Below are 21234 nucleotides of genomic sequence, written 5' to 3'. Positions count from 1 at the left end.
TAGTGGAAACCAGGGATCTTCGGGTCACTTGTGCTTTCAATCCTGCAGATCCCAGGAACAGAGTCTGCTCCTTTCCAGTGCAGGCTCCTCTTCTATCATGAAGCACAGACCACATCTCCTTTCCTGATATGGTGAGGATGATTTGGCTCCGAAGTTTGTATAGCTTCTAGCAAAATTTACTTCTCCATGGAATCTTATCATAAAGACAGCATTCACGCAGGGGAACACAATGAATAGAACAGTTCCTCCTTGGTCCTGCCCTGGTACCCAACATACCTCTAATTAATGCTGAGATTGACTTGGAGGGATTCTTTTGGTCTCCCAAGGAAAGAGAAGCACTATGCACAGCTGCTGCTGCTCCAGTTCCACTCCTTGTATAGTATTTTGAGTGCAGTTATGTAACAAAAAACCCTACATTTGTAAGTTTCACTTTCATGATAAAGTGATTGCACTACAGTACTTGTATGAGGTGAATTGAAAAATACTATTTCTTTTATAATTTTAACAGTGCGAATATTTGTAATAAAAAATAATAAAGTGAGTATGTACCCTTTGTATTCTGTGTTGTAATTGAAATTGATATATTTGAAAATGTAGAAAAACATCCAAAAATATTTAATAAATTTCAATGGGTATTCTATTGTTTAACAGTGCAATTAATCGCAATTAATTTTTTGAGTTAATTGTGTGAGTTAACTGTGATTAATTGATAGCCCTAAATTCAAATAATCAACCAATAAAAGTACATTTCAAATGTACATCTTTCTATGACTTCCATTTTTTACTGCATCACATCCTGTTTTTCCTCTCTCTTTTCTCTACCGGTATTGCTTTTAGCAATGCACACAATGTTGTATTAATATTATGATCTATTGTTCTATTTAATTAGAGCTAAATCCTGCCTATGCCTTCTCAGGGGCATGGTGGGGGGAGGGGGAGGAGAGATGAACAGCCATCTTAGCACTTTGTGTAATGGGAATGTTAGGAAGGTATGGCACACAGTCATCTAGCAGATACGGATGGCTAAAGTGACAGGGGATGCACCTTGAACACAACAACTGTTTGTCTGAGGAGAAATATCTGTGGTTTTCACAAGAGTCTGGTGAACTCATATGCTGCCATCCAGAGGAAGCACAACTGCACACCATTAACACTGAACAACATGGCTCTAACATAATGTAGCAATAAAACACACCCTACTGCACAATCAGCCAGCAGGATTTCTCTTGCACTGAAAGTGACTCACAGAATATCTAATCATGCGCTGGTGCTCACACTGCATAAATTCCTGGATATATTGCTATGATTGGACCTCTAATTACTTGTCCAAAGGAGAAGGATTCATAATCCTACCTGGAATATAAATAGAGAAGACAGGGCTCTTTTCTTCCAAGATTCCATCATTTGTAGGATTGAAGGTAATAAAGGAGAAGTAAAGTATTGGCTCTGATGGGAGCCTACACTTTTCCTTTACAAAGTTCTCCTGCTGTTACAACCTAGTTTTTTTGGATACTAGACTAGAATTTATTTAACTCCAGCATACATGAACATTTGATGTCAACTGGTAAAATCAATGGGCCAAATCCTGAAGACTTTGCATAATTAAAACTTCTATTGACTTCAGCAAGAGTATAGCCTGTGTAAGGACTGAGTGAAGCCATCAGGACACAGCCCAATATGCACTGGAGATTAATAAATTGGGGCCAAGTAGACTCTTTACACAGATCTTTCTATACATAATAGAAGAGGACTGTTCTGGCCACAGTACAATTCCCCCACCCCACTCACCCTGCACGGATGACCTTCCAATGGAATTCTGTCAGGAGTAGAGTTCTACCAACTTTTGGTGGACAAGCCAAGAATGGAAGGTGAGTCAGGGGAGATGCTGCTCTCCATGGCACCAGGAATAAGTGAAATTCAGGCCAGCAATAATATAGCTCACAGCTGAATTAGCACTCTCTTGGTCCCTGCTTCCCAAATCTTCAACTGCATAGCGGGAGGGTAATCTGGCCACAAACTGTACAACTCCTATTGCCGAATGGGAGAGGAGGGATTGCAACCAAGGGGCATCTGTGCAGAGTGTTCTTTTCCTGGCATGTCCTTGGTGGGCTGGGATGCACCACAGCCTCCAAAAATCTGGGTCCCCATCAGAGGGAATTGTTTAAAGGAAACTCTTGTGAGAGGGAACCTTCCAGTGTTCCTCTCTCTCTCTATGCCCACCCCTTCCCCAAAACTCCCCTCCCAACTCATGTGCTTTCTGTAGAAAGGGCCAATCTGGCCCTTCATTACCAAATGGAAAGAGATGAGCAGAAAAATAGTACCTGCTGTATTCAAAGGATTTCTTTGTGCTTAAAATTTTTCCCAACAATTAAACTAAACTCATTCACTCATTTTCATATGGAAAAAATGCATTGCTTCAGTTTAAACGAATGTTATAATAATAGGATGCATATTAGATCACCCTCCACTGAAACTCAGTCATCCAGCTTGCATTTCAGGGGCTCTAACTTTGGAGCATTAACATTGTGAAGCTCCCCGACACACACAACCTTTTAAAAACAGCCTCTGTCTAACATTTCTAGTTCTCCTATATATAGCCTGAAATAATTTATTTTAAGAAGATTCTGCCCAGTCATAGACAACACATTTCTGCTTGAAATGTTAATGCTAATTTGAAACTCCTGTTTAAGCTTGCAACTGCAGAATCCATGTTTAAAGTTGTATGCAAGTGTACTTCAATGGGACAATTTGTAGTTTAAAGTATTATTCAGCATGAGCCAAGGCACTGCAATCTGGCTCTATATTTCATTAATTAAGTTGTATTGGACCCATATATTATAGATGAGACAAATATAAACTGTTGTGTTGCAAAAAGGTCTCAAACATTAATTTGGAATACTAGGATTTAATTCTCTTTTTCTTCTAGCCTTCCACCTGTAAAATTAGGCATCTTCATTCCACAAATCCCAACTGTGAAGGGCTTAAAGGGTGCAATACAAACCTCAAAAAATTAAAATAGGTTTACTGATTTGTTTTGTTTAAAAAAAGACACAATGTTAAAGTCTGCTGTCTCTATAGCCTTTCCAGAGCTAGAAGTTTTGGGTTCACCTCCCCTAAATTTAGAATGTCACACACCTCCACCCCACCCCCTCAAAATAAAATAAAGTGATATGAGGCATACAGTTGATCAATAACAGCTTTACATGATTTTGGAAAAGAAAGGATGGTCCCGTAGCTACAGGTAGTTAGGACAGTAGCCGAGGACTTGGGAAACCTAGGTTCAAGTCCCTGCTCTGCAACAGATGAGTTTGAAGCAAGTAATAAGAAAGGATCAGACCAATGGTCCAACTAGCCCAGTATCCGGTCTTCCAACAGTGGCCAGTGCCAGATGCTTCAGAGAGAATGAACAGAACAGGACTATTATTAAGTGATCAATACATACCCCGTCGTCCAGTTCCAGCATCTGGCAGTCAGAGGTTTAGGGACACCCATAGAATGGACCTTCGTGTAATATCCATTGATAGACCGATCTAATTCTTTTTTTGAACTCAGTAATCCTTTTGGCTTCACAATATCACCTCGCAATGAGTTTCACAAGTTGACTTTGTATTGTGTAAAGTACTTCCTTATATTTGTTTTAAACCTGCTGCCTATTAATTTTGAATGATTAATAACCACTGATTTCTTCTGGCCCTCAAAAAAGTAGAAAAAGTTATTCTCTTCTGTTTATCCCAAAATAGGATCCACCTAGGAAGTAAAGACAATAATAAAATGGTTCACTTTGTCTAAGGACCCATAGATCAGGAGTTCCACTCCTTGAGAGCAGAAACTAAAATGGCCAAATGAAAGTACTGTTAATCACCTAGATGAAAATCTCTCAATTTGCCTATGGATGATACATCTCTTTCTCCCTCACAACCCAGCTAAACAGAACACCAAGCAACCAAGCAAAGGTGTCAGTGGAGGGGATGGGATGGATTGATATGAGGCCATTGATGGTGGGTACAGCCGGCAATAAGGGTCCATGCGGTTCCTGGTGCCCTGGGTCCTGTACTGTGGGCTCCAAAGATATGGGTACCAGCCAAGCAGGCCCGGCATGTAGTGCATCGGAAAAGGTGGGTGCACCCAGGAGTCACACTATGCTGGGAGACTGGGGAAAAGGGTGGCTCTTCTGCTAAGAAGCCCTCAGAATCTGAATAAGCTTCTGGAAATTGCAGAGCTGTCAGTGTGGGCAGTAGCACAACCAGTGGAGACAGGTCACAGCTCAGTGGGAGCGACTCATCCACTGGTGTAGGTAGCCGCAGGGGTGGGTACAGTAGTTTGAGGTGGGGATCAGCGGATCCATCCAGCCTGCTGTCCAGGGCAGATTCCATTGTCCGCTGAACTGAGGAGGAGTATGTGGAGTGGAGGCCTGGAGAATCCTGCCATGGCTGAGGATTGTGCACTGGCAGGCTATCATAACCCTCAGTCACCGCAGGAGCTGGCAGTGCCAGCAAGTCTTGCTTCTGCTTCACCTTGCCCCTGTCTAAGGGGGTGGCCCTGTGGGGTCATCACAAGACATCTCACCTGACTGAACCTGGCTCAGGGAGGGAACGCGATGTGTCACATTGGTCTGCGATAGGGAATTGCTGTGTTTGTGAGAATGCTTGCGGCTCTCATGTGCCTACTCAAGTCTCTGCGGTGCCGATGGATCCGGGCATGAAGCCGAGGGCAGAGCGCTAACCGCCAGTGAGTGGCAGTGCACCATGTTAGAATATAGATATTCAGGCCTGTCTGTAAAGGCCTATAATCTAAGAATTTAGGTGTATTCTTATCACTTAACTAGTTATAGAGGTATAAAAGAAAAAATCAAAATCACTGCCTGCCAGTGTAAGGGCCTTCTCTTACTGTGACAGTCTGAGGCTCTGTTCTTAGGCTAAGATCTTTGGCTAAGCAGCAGAGGCAGCCATAAGCTGGGAAGCGTATGGTCACATCCTCACATTCCAAACTAGTCACATTGAAATAAGGTGCTATTGGGCTGTTAGGAATACAATCCTGTCCTGTTTCAGAGTAGCAGCCGTGTTAGTCTGTATTCGCAAAAAGAAAAGGAGTACTTGTGGCACCTTAGAGACTAACCAACCATTTGAGCATAAGCTTTCGTGAGCTACAGCTCACTTCATCGGATGCATCCGATGAAGTGAGCTGTAGCTCACGAAAGCTTATGTTCAAATAAATAGGTTAGTCTCTAAGGTGCCACAAGTACTCCTTTTCTGTTTTGCGAATCCTGTCCTGATAATGCCTATCACGTCCAGAGAAAGGGAAATGCCTAGAAAATGTAAAAGGAAACTTAGTTTGATAGCATCCTGTCTGGCAAGAACTTACTTATCAATAGCTGGGATGTGAAATCCTCATTTCTGTGTTGTTCTATCATTGTAGTCCCCATTTCCCTATTGTTTGTCTGTATAATCTCTGTCTGGTTCTGTGATTGTTTCTGTCTGCTGTATAATTAATTTTGCTGGGTGTAAACCAATTAAGGTTGTGGGATATAATTGGTTAAATAATAATGTTACAGTATGTTAGGATTGGTTAGTTAAATTTCAGTAAAATAATTCGTTAAGGTATACATAAGCAGAACTCAAGTTTTACTATATAGTCTGCAGTCAATCAGGAAGTGGCGGGGCGGGGGGGAATGGGAACAGGGAATGGGGATGGGGAAATTGGAATCATGTTTTGCTAAGGGGGGGAATGGGAACAGGGACACAGGCAAGGCTCTGTGGTGTCAGAGCTGGGAAGGGGGACACTAAAGAAGGAAACTGGAATCATGCTTGCTAGAAGTTCATCCCAATCAACATCGAATTGTTTGCACCTTTGGACTCCGGGTATTGCTGTTCTCTGTTCATGCGAGAAGGACCAGGGAAGTAAGCGGATGAAGGAATAAGCCCCTAACACACCGTCGGTACCGATGGTCTGGAATCAGACTCCACACAAGGCCAGAGTGCCTCTGCCATGAGGAACTTGCTGAGTCACATAAGTGGAGCGCCACGGGTCCTTGACAGGAAGCACTTGCTGATATCACAGAGGGCGACAAGGTGTGTCTCACCTAGGCAGTAGAGACAACATGTGTGCTCATCACTCACGGAGAATGAGTGAGGGCATAAGGCACAGTTCTTGAACCCCAGGATGCAGGGCATAATCCCCTGAAGAGGCCAGGGGAGGCCCTGCATGGGTCTACTATATAGACTAACTTATTTCCAGAAGTAAGAAGAAGCAGCAGAACTAAATAACTGTGTCTATAACTGTCTTTCTCACAGAGGCTACGAGTGCCGAGAGAGGATTCTGATGCCGACCATGTGGTAAGAGAGAACTGAGGGTGCATCGCCCACACTGTCTCTTATAGCCTCACATGGAGCATGTGGCAATGTAAGATGACCGTGTGAGTCAATGGATGCTGCAGCTGAAAAACTTCTGGCTCCAGCGCATGCACACCCACATTTGGAATACATATAAGGACCATCACTTGAAGAACTCCTCCTCTTCCCCATCCCAGAGTTAAGAGGATAAGAAGTGAGGTTTCATTTCAAAGATTATACTAAAGAAATGAAAAGGGAAGTACAAACAACTGTAGGTTATCTTGCTTAAGTCTACGCTCTCTAGTGAGAACTCAACCACCATATTTTAGATGTTTAACTCCTTTCTAAGTCCAAGCAAATTGGCCTAAGAAAGTGGTTTTCAACCTGTGGGTCCGCAGACCGTGTCTAAAATTTCCAAAGGGATCTGCACCTCCATTCAAAATTTTTTAGGGATCTTCAAATGAAAAAAGGTTGAAAAGGCTAGCCCTGTTCTTCCCTCTCTCCCCTTTGCATTGCCTTCCTCTACCTCTTCTTATCAGCCCCCAGTTGATGGGGTAATTGGCTCAACCAGCCAGGCTGACTGACTAATTACCCCCATCAATTTTCTCCAGGGAAACTAATTAATATTGAGTGATCAGTGTACAAGCTCACCTGTTTGCATCCTGCACTCTGTCACAGGTGTATTTACAGGAGTGTCAGGTGTAAGAGATGGGAAACAACTGTCCCACCCTGGTTGGCATTGGTGAGGCCTCAACTGGAGTACCGTGTCTACTTCTGGGTGTCACACTTAAGGAAAGATATGGACAAGTTGGAGATAGTCCAGCAGAAAGCAACAACAATTATGAAAGTTTTAGGAAACCTTACCTATGAGGAAAGGTTAAAAAAATCAGATATGTTTAGAAAAGAAGATTGCGACGGAGGTGAACCTAATAACAGACTTGAGATATATTAAAGGCTGTTAGAGGATGGTGATCAATTGTTCTCCCTGTCCACTGACAGGACAAGAAGGGAAATTTAGACTAGATATTAGGAAAATCTTTCTAACTGTAAGGCTAGTTAAGCACTGGAATAGGCTTCCAAAGCAAGTTGTGGCATCCCTGTCATTTGAGGTTTTAAAGAACAGGTTGGACAAACACCTGTCAGTGATAGTCTAGGTTTACTTGGTCCTGGCTCAGCACAGGGGATTGGGCTAGATAACCTTTCAAGTACTCTTTGAGCCCTATGTTTCTATGCTGCTGCTTCTGGCAATGTCCACTAGTTAATGCTTTAGTGACAGAAGTAACCTCCACCAACTTCTCACCTGGCCAGGTATGCAATGCCACACATGGAAGGATAATATCCTTCTGGTTTCTAATATCTGTTCATAATTAAATGAATGTTTATATTACTTAAGAATGTACTACTAAAAATTAATTTACAAGCAGTAGTATGAAATGACATTTTATTTAATTACATTCAGTGTTTTGTATTGTAATGCATTACTAAATAAAAAAATATTAACAGAAATGACAAAAATCCACTCTTAATTTGCGTAACCCAATTATATTAAGTGCTGTTACAATCAGAAAAGTGACTTAGACCATAAATGCAGGAACACAAAATTTCATTTCTTCAATGCCTTCCATATCAAATTTGCTCAATTTAGAAGTCAAAAGGTTAATTTTTTTCTCTATCTGTCAGTATTACAAACTCAGCATGGGATCTGAAGAGGAAAAAAAAAACAAGCTCTGTTCTCTCTGCTCCTGACATCTTCAGCAGTAATAACAGGGATTTGTAGACACAATTGGCTAACAACTTAATTGATAATTAGAGCTGAGAGATATTTTTTGGCCTTTTTGAGGGGCAGGGGATAAAAATATGGATTTGTTTTGACAAGCATTTTGCCGGATTGTTTCAGTCAAAAAAAGTTAAATTCAGAAAATAAATTGAAAAGTTTTGATTTTTCAGTGCAAAATGACTCGTGTAATTCCCTTCAATTCCATTTTAGAAACATTAAAAATGCTGGAAAATCAAACTGAAATATTTAGTTTTGAGACAAACAAAATGTTTATTTTCACCCACATGATTTTCCTCACCTTTTCAGTTCAAAGACTTCAATAAATGTGTTTTGGGTTGACCTGAAAGGATTTTCCCTCCATATTTTTCAGAACTGCCAGCAAACCAAAAAAAAGTCATTTATTCACACTGTTCTGCTGATGATGCAGGAAACAGAATAAAAACCAGCTCGTTCTTAATTCTGATCGGTATATAAATCAGCCAGGAGTCGAAGACACAAAGTGGAACAGGTATGTTTAAGGTGCCATTTTTTTTTTATCTATAAACTAAATGTTCTCCTACCCTATACTCCCTGGAACAGAGGATAGTCTATGCTGCATAGACTAGGCTCCCCAGCTAGGGAGGCATGAAAGGCAGAGCAGAACCTACATGGAGTTTCCATGGGATTCTGGCTCCACAGCTAGGGATTAAGGCTGGGTTCTGCTAGATTTTCATTTCCCTGTACCTGGGGGGAAACGAACACAACTGTAAGATTCAGAGTCTGCAATGATTTCTGCTGAATCTACTTCGATAGTGGGACAGCAGCAGTCCTGAAAGCCAATGGCAGCAGGCTCTGGCCTACAATGGATCCCCTAGAGCTGGAACTAAGGGTTGAAAATTGCGTTCCTCTTTCATGGGAGAGGTAAATCTGACACACCCCAAAAGAATTCCAAGGGCACTTAGTAAATGGAAAGTCAATTAGTTTCCAATCCCTTATGGAGGAATAATTTTCATAGAGGGAAGTTGGCACCTAGTTGCTAGAGTTGGCTGAATTTTTGTTATGAAAAAGGTTAATATTTGTCTAATTTTTTTTCCAAACCAAAAAAATTTTCTTTTTTACTTTTCCAGAATTATCTTCCATTTTTCAGAAAACTACCCGTCCCGCTCCAAAACACACCCACACACAATTTTTGGTCCATGAAAGTTTTAGAAAAATGTGTGTGTGCAGATACACGTTTCTTTTGAAAATGTTCATGGAAAATAATTGCCATTTTCCAGTCTGCAGTATTAGTCACTTTTTTGGCACACAGAATTAAGAGCCAAGCACTGCAGCCTCCTTTCACATACGTAGTGCTGTCACAGTGGCAATTTTGGGCCCTAAATGAGTAATTGTTTTGCTTGAATGTGTTTGTGTATGGAAATGTAGAGATCTTCAGATGAAACCCCAGCACAAGAGAAATGTTTTCCAATCATAAGACTAACCTAAAAACACAACTATTGCTCATCATCTCTTGGGAAACAGAATGACTTTGTATTCCTCACAGCCAAGCAGATTCTTATCGTTTATATTTAGTACACATTAAAGGTGGTGTTTGGTCAATCAGTGATGTACTGGAGGTGCAGCATGTAGACCCAACCCTGCACTCTATATTTAGGGAAACACTCCATTGGTTGCCACTTTCCCACCTAGGGACAGTACTTTTCTATGGCAGTTATTTATAGTTATATAGTGCTGTTCATTTGCTCTTGCTAGTAACAGCACTTCACAATGATTAGTGCCAAATCTCCCCTTATTGCAGGCATCCCCACAGCTCTAACCCCTTGAGGTCATCTCACAGTTGGTTAGGTTCTTCTCTGTGCTCACTACCCTGCCAACTTTGGTATCAGCCAATTTGATCATTGATATATCTACACCAGTAAAACCGGTGATTAGCTGCCAAAATCTTAGCGGGTTTCCTCCTCACCCCACGAGGGGGTCGTTGCCCACCCCCGCCCCCCAGGACTCCTGCCCCATCCAACCCCCCCACGTTCCTTGACTCCCCCCCCCAGGACCCCTGCCCCATCCACCCCCCTCCCCTGTCCCCTGACTGCCCCCAGAACTGGGCAGGAGGGTCTCGTGGGCCACCGTAGTGGATGCCCACCCTACTCCTAAGAGCCAGAGGCACCTGCCGGGGGGCAAGGTGGGGAGTCCCGGAGGTGCTTACCTGGGGCAGCTCCCAGGAAGCATCCAGCAGGTCTCTCTGGCTCCTAGGGGCGGGGGAGAATAGCTAGGGGGGGAGCAGCGGGAGCGGCCGCTCCCCCACTGATCACATCAAAAGTGGTGCCTTAGGTGCCAACTCCCTGGGTGCTCTGGGACTGGAGCACCCACAGGGAAAATTTGGTGGGTGCAGAGCACCCACCGGCAGCTCCCCACCCCACACCCAGCCCCAGCTCACCTCACCTCGGCTCTGCCTCCGCCTCTGAATGCACCGCCCCTCTCTGCTTCTCCGCCCCCTCCCCCGGCTTCCCACAAATCAGCTATTCAGCGGGAAGCCAGGGAGGGCTGAGAAGCAGGCAGCGGCTTCCCGCTCAGGCAGAGGGTGGTGGAGGTGAGCTGAGGTGGGGAGTGGTTCCCCTGCGTGCCCTCCCGCCCCTGGTTACCTGCTGCGGCGCGGGTGGTCCTCCTTGCACCCCCCCACGCCCCAGCTCACTTTCGCCTCCCTGGGCCTGTGTGTGAAGCCGCCGCCTGCTTCTCAGCCCGCCCCGGCTTCCCGCTTGAACAGCTGGGGGGGGGGGGGCGGAGAAGCAGAGCGGGGCGGCGCGTTCAGGGGAGGAGGCGAAGAGGAGGTGAGCTGGGCCGGGGGCGGGGTGGGGAGCTGCCGGTGGGTGCTCTGCACCCATCAAATTTTCCCCTTGGGTGCTCCAGGGCTGGAGCACCCATGGAGTCAGCGCCTAAGGCGCCACTTTTGACCGGTTAAATTTAGAAGCCCTTTTAGAACCGGTTGTCCCTCGCGGAACAAACAGTTCTAAAAGGGCTTCTAAATTTAACAACCGGTTCTAGCGAACCGGTGCGAACTGGCTGCAGCTCACCACTGAGTAAAACCCATGAAATAATAAGCAAACAAAATAGAATTGCTAGCAAATTTCTTGCAGGCATACAAAGCAGCCCAGAATACAATCCGAACACACTCACCTATGAAACTGGAGCGTTCCAACCTGCCATGATCGCCTTGTATTCCTACTGCAGATTTTTCCATTGTCATGGCAACAACTCCACAGACCACAGTAGGAGAACCACTAACATGCTTAATGCAGACACCATTTTTTCATAAAGCCAATTACAGTCATTAATCTTTGTCTTCTAAAAATCATCCTAAGAATGTGTCCGCTTAATATGACCATGGTTCCTTGGGTAAATGCGTATGGTTATAATTACATTATTGCCAATTAATACTTTATAGTTCTACATCGCCTTTCCCCTGAGGGCCTCAAAGTGAATTTCAAATACTAGGTAACCCATTTTACAGAGAGGGAAACTAAACCATATTGAGATTGAATGGCCTTCCTGAGAGAACAAAGCAACTAAGTGGCAGAGCTAGGGCTAGAATTTACAGCGTCTCACTTCCACACCTATGCTCAGACTGCTCAGCCACACTCCAGAAGTTCAGACTGTGAAGAGACTTAATTTAGTTGTCTTATAAAGCTATCATAAACACAGTGCACCAATTTCCATACCTAACTCTGCAGGCATAACTCCCACTGGTATCAATGAGGAGTTGCATGTGCAGATTCAAGAGTACATTCTAGTCTGTTTGCCCCTCTTTTCTTCTTTTTATGCACACATGGCTGCAGCAAATGCAGCTTTTCTAGTTCTCAGTGCCTCTTCTGAAATTACATACTTCTTAGGCACGAGAAAAGAACTGTTAAAAGTGAGGGTTAGCAGAGTCATAAAGTACATTATTTATGGAGAAAACATGAATCTCCATGTTCCTTCTACAAACGTACAAAAGCTATACGGAGACATACCAATTGATCTTTTCTTCATCAGTATGACCCAGTAGGAGAATGTTGTATATTGAGAAAAGGTTTTATGTCTCAACCTTCAAGATGGAGGTCTTTGAAAGGTCCCTTCACTACATTAAAAGAGGCTATTATTCATTTCTTCCCCACAAAAATGGCAAAAATTTAAAAGCTCCAGTTTCAACACAGCCTGAATATCACAGATAGAAAAGGCAAAAGCCTGGTTCAATTTAGCAATTTTTCCCTGTAGTTGCTATGTTCACTCCTATCTTTCCATTTCATGTCAAGTTTAAAAATATGATTTTGGGGCATTCTACCAAAAAGGAACATCTTGCACTCTGCAACGTTTGTGCATAGAAATTTCTCTCTCTAATGTTTGTGCCAAAAATGTCAAACAAGCCATGTTTCATCATAGCCACAGCTCTGTAAGAGTCCCGTTGAGGTAAGGGCAAACATTTGACTTTCCATGTGTACATATTTGCCAGGTCAATTTTACATTAGATTATTTTTGTTCTAGATCAATGCAAAGAGTGTGTGATGGGGAAGATAATCAATATGTAAACAGACTTCAGCTTTAAGCTCTCCATGAGGTTATAAACAAAGGTTTTGTTTTTTTAATTATGCAAGATTCCTTGACAACATTATTTTGTCCTCAGAAAATCTGACAGTTTGATAGGTAGATGATATGCAGAGTCTGGTTGGTTTTACAGATGAATAAATGAAAAATGTTAGTTCAGGGAAAAGTTATGATTTCCAAAAGCTGCATAGATGAGGACTGTTTACTGGAATCAATCACAAATGCCTAGTGCTGTAAACACTCTGTGATCATAAGGACATGTTCTCCAAACGACCTGCATCCTCACGGTCACTCCCTGACTCAGAAGTCAAATTAGGAATGCTGAGCTGGGTAGTCACTCAGCTGGAAGTGCAAAAGCACAGGTCTGGTGAGAAACTAAATAGATGGCAGAGGAGCTAATATTAGGTGTGTGGTAGTCAGTCTTTAGCTACTCCATGTGATTTCCTGCTAACTAAGTTAGCAACTACATGTCCATAGGCTCTCTCCCACCTCCCTTTCTCAACAAATACCTACTGGTATCTTTAAAAAAAAAATCCTATCCTCCCCACCCCCCACACACACACAAAGCCTCCTGTACCAGATTTTCTGGTGTGCTCGGTTTCATTTTTTTTCTGCAGAGTGAAGGCAGTGGAAACCTGTCATAACTCCCCAGCTGAGTACGCCTCCAGCATAAGGGAGTCTCCAGTAGGCCTGGAACTGGCTCCTACTCTTCCTTTCCCTCCAACCCCTGTGCAGGGAGCATGACAGGGCCAACCAGGAGCATACAGGAAAAGAGATAGAAAGCAAAGCACAATCCTCAGCTAACATATGGGAACAAAAGCCAGCTGGTGCAGTTTAGAGCAGCTCATAGGATGCCGTACACTGCACTGAAGATGCCGCAGAGATGTGGCTCCCTATATTTGTGGAGGTGGTTCACTGAGATACATTGCAGTGAATCACAGTAACACAAAACTGTTTCCGTTGAATATAGAGATGGCGAAAATGAAATTATAGAGTGCAGAGAAATACATTCCCAAGAAAGTTTACCACTACAACTAGTATCAAGTTGATGCATTAAAAAGAAACACACAAAAATCCAAATTTAAAGAGGACGTTCTTTCCTGATTTCACACTGGTGGGGAGGAATAAAGCAAAACAAAGATAGGAAAGTGAATGGATTTACTCTCAACTATTACTACCAATTTATTCACATTGGCTGATGTTACACTGTAATATTAATTTAATGTCATGTATTCCTTAACGTATTCCTTAGTTTAAACTTTAGAGACTTATAGAATCATCCTGGAAGCCTCTAAAATCTCTAAAGGTGTATGTTGTTTACTCCAGAATCATATGAATACTAGTCTCAAGAAAGCACAGTATTTGGTTTTGGGAAAAACAACTACACATTTGCTCATTTCTCCCAAGTCATGCAGTCATGCCTACAATATTTCCCCCCGCCCCGAAGATGGCAATGACTGACCCACAAAAACAATGAGGAGTCCGGTGGCACCTTACAGACTAACAGATTTATTTGGGCATAAGCTTTCGTGGGTAAAAAACCCACTTCTTCAGATGCATGGAGTGAAAATTACAGATGCAGGCATAAATATATATTGGCACGAGAGAAGGGAGTTACCTTACAAGTGGAGAACCAATGTAGAAGGCCAATTCAGTCAGGGTGGATGTGATCCACTCCCAATAATTGATGAGGAGGTGTCAATACCAAGAGAGGGAAAATTGCTTTTGTAGTGAGCCAGCCACTCCCAGTCCCTATTGAAGCCCAAATTGATGGTGTTAAGTTCGCAAATGAATTGTAGCTCAGCAGTTTCTCTTTGAAGTCTGTTTTCGAACTTTTGTTGAAGTATGGGCTACTTTTAAATCTGTTACTGAATATCTGGGGAGACTGAAGTGTTCTCCTACTGGCTGTTTTATGTTACCATTCCTGATGTCTGATTTGTGCCCATTTATCCTTCTACGTAGATGCACTCCATGCATCTGAAGAAGTGGGTTTTTTACCCACGAAAGCTTATACCCAAATAAATCTGTTAGTCTTTAAGGTGCCACCGGACTCCTCATTGTTTTTGTGGATACAGACTAGCACAGCTACCCCTCTAATGACTGACCCAAATGCTCCCAACTCTTCGCATGGTTGGAAGGGAACAAACACCTGCACAAATGGACAATAGGGATAAAGTGGAGGGGAGAAGCAGGGTTCCCCTGAACCCATATTAGCCCTTCTGCATGGAGTACTGGGTATCAGAGATTGCAGGCATAAAGGAGGAATGAGCACCTAAAGGAAGGGACAGAGGGGAATTATGTATTATGAAACATGCTCCCCTTGGAAAGAGGCTTGAAGTCTGTGATGATTTGCTACCCAACAGTAGTGCTTCTCCTATGAGTACTACCTCCCCAACTGAGGGCCAAATAATAACAATCTTGATCATATGGAATAGTATTTTACACCATGTACCTTACTTCTAGAACAAGATACTATTCAATATCAGTAAGGGTACCACAGTTAGGCACTGAGATATTAATTCCTTGCAGAGAGAGCCAATGGAACATAACCGTAGTACTGAAATCAGTGGTAGTGTGACTCGATAACCAGTCTTGCTACCAGGAGAAAGGGTTGCTGGGGCAATGTGCACAGGATTATCTGCAGTGTGGTTGGGGCCTGAAGATTTGGGACTGTCCACCCTGCAGATTCCTGACCTAAGTAGCCCTATCCCTTGCAAATTTGCTAGGTTACAAACTTTGCCTTTAAGATTCGGGCAACAAGGGAGATTAACCATAAAGTGACATTTGCAAGATATTTTGAGGGTATGGAAATAAACATTAATGTAATGACAGGTTTCAGAGTAGCAGCCATATTAGTCTGTATTCGCAAAAAAAAAAAAGGAGTACTTGTGGCACCTTAGCGACTAACAAATTCATTTGAGCATAAGCTTTCGTGAGCTACAGCTCACTTCATCGGATGCATAACATTAATGTAATGTTACCTTCTGCAAGCCAAATATTTTGCTGCATATTAATTCTGAGAACCGAAACCATTCACCTAGTACACTGTATTTCAGCCCTTTCAAGAGAGATATGTATATAGGACAAGGAATCAAAAGCAGTTTTGTCAAGTAAGGCCTGCATGATTGGGCCTTTGGTTTTTTACCCTACAGATCATCTAAATTCAGAAGTTTAATGTAAATCTGCATATTGAATCCACCCTTAAGACATTTCTACAGAACTGATACTGTTTTGGACCTCTAGATTGAGTTTCCAAATAAAGTCAGCAGCAGCGGCCACATTCTGTTCCTTTAGGAATGGATGAACCTTCCTCACAAATGGTTTTGGGGGGCAGTTCCCAGGATTTGCAAAACTAGCCTGAGTCAGAAACCCTTTTAAACATAAATCTAAATTTAAACCCATTTTTATTTTTACCAAGAGGGATTCCTTTTAAATTAAATAAAAAGCTGTGTTTTCCCCAGCTAGCTAAAGGGAAGCTTGTGCTGTGTAGTAGGAATAGAACAAGAAAGCTCTGCTGGTGTAAGTGGACACACTATTCAATCTATACCATATACCTCTAATATAGTTTACAACTACAATATTTCTGTCTTTCCCTCTTCTTATTTCCCATCCCGCCTCCCCACTCCCGCCACAGTCTCTCCATATTAAGGCACAAAACCAATAATGTGCAAGTCAAACTTCAAACAAAAATGCTTGCAGGGGATTGAAATCAGGCAGAACAAGCCTGCTGATCCCTATTCAAGAGACCAGGTCACAAGCTGATGGTAGTGAATACAATATCAGTAGAGCCATAGTTTCATCACTGGAATGCAAAAATAATAAACTTAGATTTTTATCTTTGCAATGTGAGAGTTCAGCAACACGTAGATTAATTTATTTCCACTTTGGAATACCTAATTCACTCAAGCTAAGATTTCTATTTCCCAAGTTTCAGCCCAGAATAAAATTTTGCTGACATATATAACTCATATCAAACACAGGGGAAATGCTAACTCTACCCTTTACTATAAATGTCATGAAATGTACCACTGTGATACATGCTCCAAACAGAGAATTGTGAGGGGAACCATATAGAGAAGTTAGTACCAGAAATTTTGAAAATTAATTTTTAAAGAGAACTGTGCTCAGCTTTGACAGGAAGCATATTACAAAGGATTAGTGTAGAGTTCTTCTTGTACTCCATTGCATACCCATATGAACATTGCCAATCAATGTCAACAGCTTATTAATATTTTACTGAAAACCTGTAAGATGATTCAAACTTCAGCTGTGTTGATAGGGTGTTACTAAGCGACTTTGCTGCATGTCTGAGAATTAGTTTTCACAGCACTCCTTCACTCAAAACCACAGATCTATATTGGTACATTCAAAACATTTTCCTCATAACCTGCAACAAGCTCAAACAACTGTTTCCCAAAACTGTATGTTTGCACCACCTTTTCCAGCTAAACACAAGAGAGACTCCATGGTGTGTCTCAAATGATGCATTGCACTCACCGTAATCACTGTCATAAAATACTATGAATTTTTGCCATCGAAGTTCGGTGACGAGTTTCAGCATAACGTCATTGAGGCGGACAGGCGGTCTGGCTGCTAGTGTGTATTCTTCCTCCTCAAGACTAGGATTTAGGTGGCAAGCAGTGCGCGGGGAACCTCCCGAGTTGCGCTGTACAAAGAGGTGTGGAATGTGCATGGCATCTGTCAGGGACTGCAGGGCATTGGCTGAGGCACAACCAGTGGATGTCACTAAGGCTAAGATTCCCAGGGTCATCAGGTCACAGGCTGAGGAAAACAAAGGAGAAAACAGGGTTAGAGCAACTTCAAACTCCTTTGGTCTAGCTAAGCACTACAGACAATGAGGTAGATACAATTTCTGCCCTGAAGAGCCGGACATGCTCTGATTAGTTATACTACAGTTATGCCACATTGCTCCAACTGAGAGCAAAACCCCATTGAGCTAGGTACTGTACATATACAGTCAGAGGCAGTTCCTGCACCAAAGAGCTCACAATCTAGAGTGACCAGACATCCCGATATTACCGGGACGGTCCAGATATTAGGGGCTTTATCTTATATACGCAACTATACCTGCCCCCGGCCCCCAAAAAAGTGTCCCGATTTTTCATACTTGCGATCTGGTCACCCTATTACAATCTAAGTTGGGAAAATAGACCAAGGTGTTGGGGTGGGGGGGAGATGGGGGAAGAGACAATGTCTCAATTTTTTAGATGTGAAATGGAGGCAAAGATTAAATAACTTGCCTCAGGTCATACAGGAAGTCTGTGACTGAGACAGGAAGTGAACTCAGATCTGCTGAGTCCCAGTCCAGTGCCTTAGCCACAAAACCATCCTTCATCTGATGTGTATTGCAGAGATCAAAATGTTGGGGCCCTAAAGAGAGATTTCAGTCTCAAGCATTTGGTTTATACAAAGTTCTGAAGGATTTTTAAACTTACAAAAAAACCTGCATCTTTTTAACCAAGAAAACTCTCAAAGTATGTTTTAGAATGAAGGGAAAAGCATGAATGACGAAGCATTTAACAACACTGTAAAGTTGTCTTTAAAAAATCTGGGAGAGCAGCTGCAATTTAAAAGCAAATCTGAAACCATCTGCTACTGAAAACTGAGTGTCACACAAATTCTAAATACATACAGTGTTAGCTGTAAAACCTAGCCCTGGGATCTCCAATTTAGCAAGCTATTATTTTGTTTAAAAGTGCAACTGACACATCTGTTATATTTTTCCATACACAAAGAACAACCATGTACTTTCAGTCTAAGTTACTTTTATTTTAGATTATGGGAAAGAACAAGAAAGGATCACAATAAAGTTTCCATGAGAGAGCACAGTGTTGCTGTAACCTACCAGTCTGCGTGTTATGCAATCCCACCCCCACCCAGTGTCCAGTTTACAGAAGAATCTGTTATACCTCCCACACACACCCCAGCTAAAGCATCAGGGCTATAAAGAGCCATGCTTTCAGCTCTGAAGGTCCCTAATACAGTCCACAGCACCTGTCTCAGGTAATTATATAGCCCCCATTACTGTAGTATCTGAGCAACTCACACTCTTTAATGCATTTATCCTCACAACAGTCCTTTGAGGCAAGGAAGTACCATTCCTCCCATTTGATGGCTAGGGAACTGAGGCATGGAATAAGTGATTTGTCCCATAAGAAGCCTGTGGCAGAGCAAGGAACTGAGCCACATCTCATATCCTTGCTTATTGCCCTAATCATTGCACCATCACCTTCCTCTATTAGATAGTGCCGGTCACGTAAATAGGGAGTCATCCGGGATCTAAAGTGCTGATGAGCTTCCTTTGTCCACAGGAAATTTGTAACCTATTGGTCAATGAATGGTGTGTCCACACTGCACCTGATCCACAGAGGAAATGTGGTAATTACAGCTATCAGCTCTTGAGTCTGAGCTGTAGACCCATGCTTTTAGATCCGGAGGCCCCTCATTCAATGCCCGTTCTGCAGAAAGGAGGCCCCTAGAAATGGAGAGGTGCAGTACAAATAGTACAAAACTCAAACAACTGCATACACCGCAGCTACTAATATTCATTATTCAAGCAGGGGGAAAGTAGCCACAAAAATCAGATATGGATTTTGAACAAGAAGTTCTAGAGTTTAAATCCAGAATACAGTCCATTATAAAGACACTCTCCTCCTCTCCCTCATATCCTCCCATGCCCGTCCCCCTCCCAAAAAAAGTTCTGCATTTTGAAGCCCACACATACTCGGTATGTTTCCAGTATATTTTCTGCTCTGATCATACAACAAAAACAGGCCTCTTGTGCTATTTCTGTGTGACCACTTTGGTCTTGGATGGAACCAGAAAGTGTGAAGAGTTGGAAAGTGAAGGAAAAGAAATTAGGGATCCATTGAAAAAAACTCCAAACATGCCAGATCCATCCAATTGGCCTCCCTCAGTTCTCAGAAGCAGAGAACCTGTACAGGTCACAGGTAACTACATACCATACATTTTTTTAACACAACCAGTTAACTATTCCACAGAAGGTCTTTTTAAAAAAGCACGGAAAACACAGTGATTTCACTTTGACATCGGACGTACATACTTCACTGTATGTGGAATGCTCAGCAAGTAAACTAATCAAACAGTGAAAAGGTGAAGTGCTTTTAAAACCATTTCCTTGATGGTCCTTACAATAAATGTGTCATCTGCATTATCTAAATTTACTCTGTGTTACTTATATAAAATTGTTGTTCCCCCCCGCCCGGGAGCTGACCTGATTCAGCAGCAGAGAAGCATTGCATTGCCAAACAGGAGACCTAGGTTTGGTAACAGATTTGATTTCCCAGGCCAGTTGCCAGACAAAGCAGAACATGTCACATAGGTAATTTACTTAGTCATAGTACAGGAGGGAATGGGGAAGAAAGAAGTAGGATAGAGGAAAGAGAATAGCCCAGCTGAGACACTCCTGGAGGGATCACCAACCAGTGAGCTTTGCCGTCATCTAAGGTGAGAACAACATGCCTGGAGGAAACAACAATTCTACTTGTAAAAGTAGCCGGAGGAAAAGCAAAACCTTTTCCTAACAGTGTGCATTGTGGGAGACATCATGGCTCAGAGATAGGTAATGAGTTATAGAAGCAATCAACTGTGGAAAATTTGACCTATGTCAGAAGCAATAAGAAATTCTTACCATTTCACTGTTGCTTGGTGATCTAAGTGAAATGAGAAGGCTTCCTCAGTATAGCTCAGACTCAGACTTTAAGGTCAGAATAGCTGCTAATAATGGGCAAATATCCATGTAACAAAAGATAACCTCATACAGTAGTTGGCATTAACTGCTAACTGCTCCCTTGTTGGCAGCTAAGAGTACAGTGATTCAGTGGATTGTGGAAACAGGGCCCTCTGATCTCTCAGGATACCCTGAGCACATGGATTATGCCAAGTGTGTGGTTGGGGAATTTTGACCTGCTGCTGTACCGTACATGTTGACTGGCTAAGTAGAAGAATTCAGTATACAGGGCTGTTAATCTAGTAGCTTTCACAAGTTCTAAAACATTTGTAATTTCGTTATATTCCACAGTTAGAGTCTGAAATAGTATAATCAGAGAGAACAATACAAAAATGGGGGAGAACTCTAAACAATGTGATTTCACACTGTATTAGTCACGTCCTTCTTACTACAAAGTTTGTGTAACATGTGAAACAAAAAGAAAAGGAGTACTTGTGGCACCTTAGAGACTAACAAATATATTTGAGCATAAGCTTTCGTACTCCTTTTCTTTTTGCGAATACAGACTAACACGGATGCTACTCTGAAACATGAAACAAAGCAGTTGATTTTTTTAAATAGAAAGCCTCTACTGTATAAATTACAATATGGTAGAGTCCACAGAGTCCACAGAGGTCAACCAACTTTGCAACACTAACAATTCTGTTAGTGCAATTGCTTTGGTGCAATTGTTTCAGTTACTCAGGCTAAAGAATTATCATAGAATATCAGGGTTGGAAGGGATCTCAGGAGGTCATCTAGTCCAACCCCCTGCTCAAAGCAGGACCAATCCCCACTTTTTGCCCCAGATCCCTAAATGGCCC

At 42.5% G+C, this 21234-nt stretch overlaps 1 protein-coding gene across 6 annotated transcripts in view; it reads right to left on the bottom strand.

Annotated features, from left to right (window-relative positions):
* Positions 1–21234, bottom strand: part of GRID1 (glutamate ionotropic receptor delta type subunit 1) — a 791498-nt gene that overhangs the window by 452359 nt on the left and 317905 nt on the right. For all 6 annotated transcript variants that reach the window (XM_074958779.1, XM_074958780.1, XM_074958777.1 and 3 more), the window contains exon 3: positions 17158–17442. In XM_074958779.1, the coding sequence (XP_074814880.1) occupies positions 17158–17442 (285 nt within the window). The remainder of the gene's footprint in view (positions 1–17157; positions 17443–21234) is intronic.

The sequence above is a fragment of the Natator depressus genome, chromosome 7 (genome assembly GCF_965152275.1).
Source record: "Natator depressus isolate rNatDep1 chromosome 7, rNatDep2.hap1, whole genome shotgun sequence".
Classification (NCBI taxonomy): domain Eukaryota; kingdom Metazoa; phylum Chordata; order Testudines; family Cheloniidae; genus Natator; species Natator depressus.
This window is presented reverse-complemented; position numbering and strand designations above follow the sequence as displayed.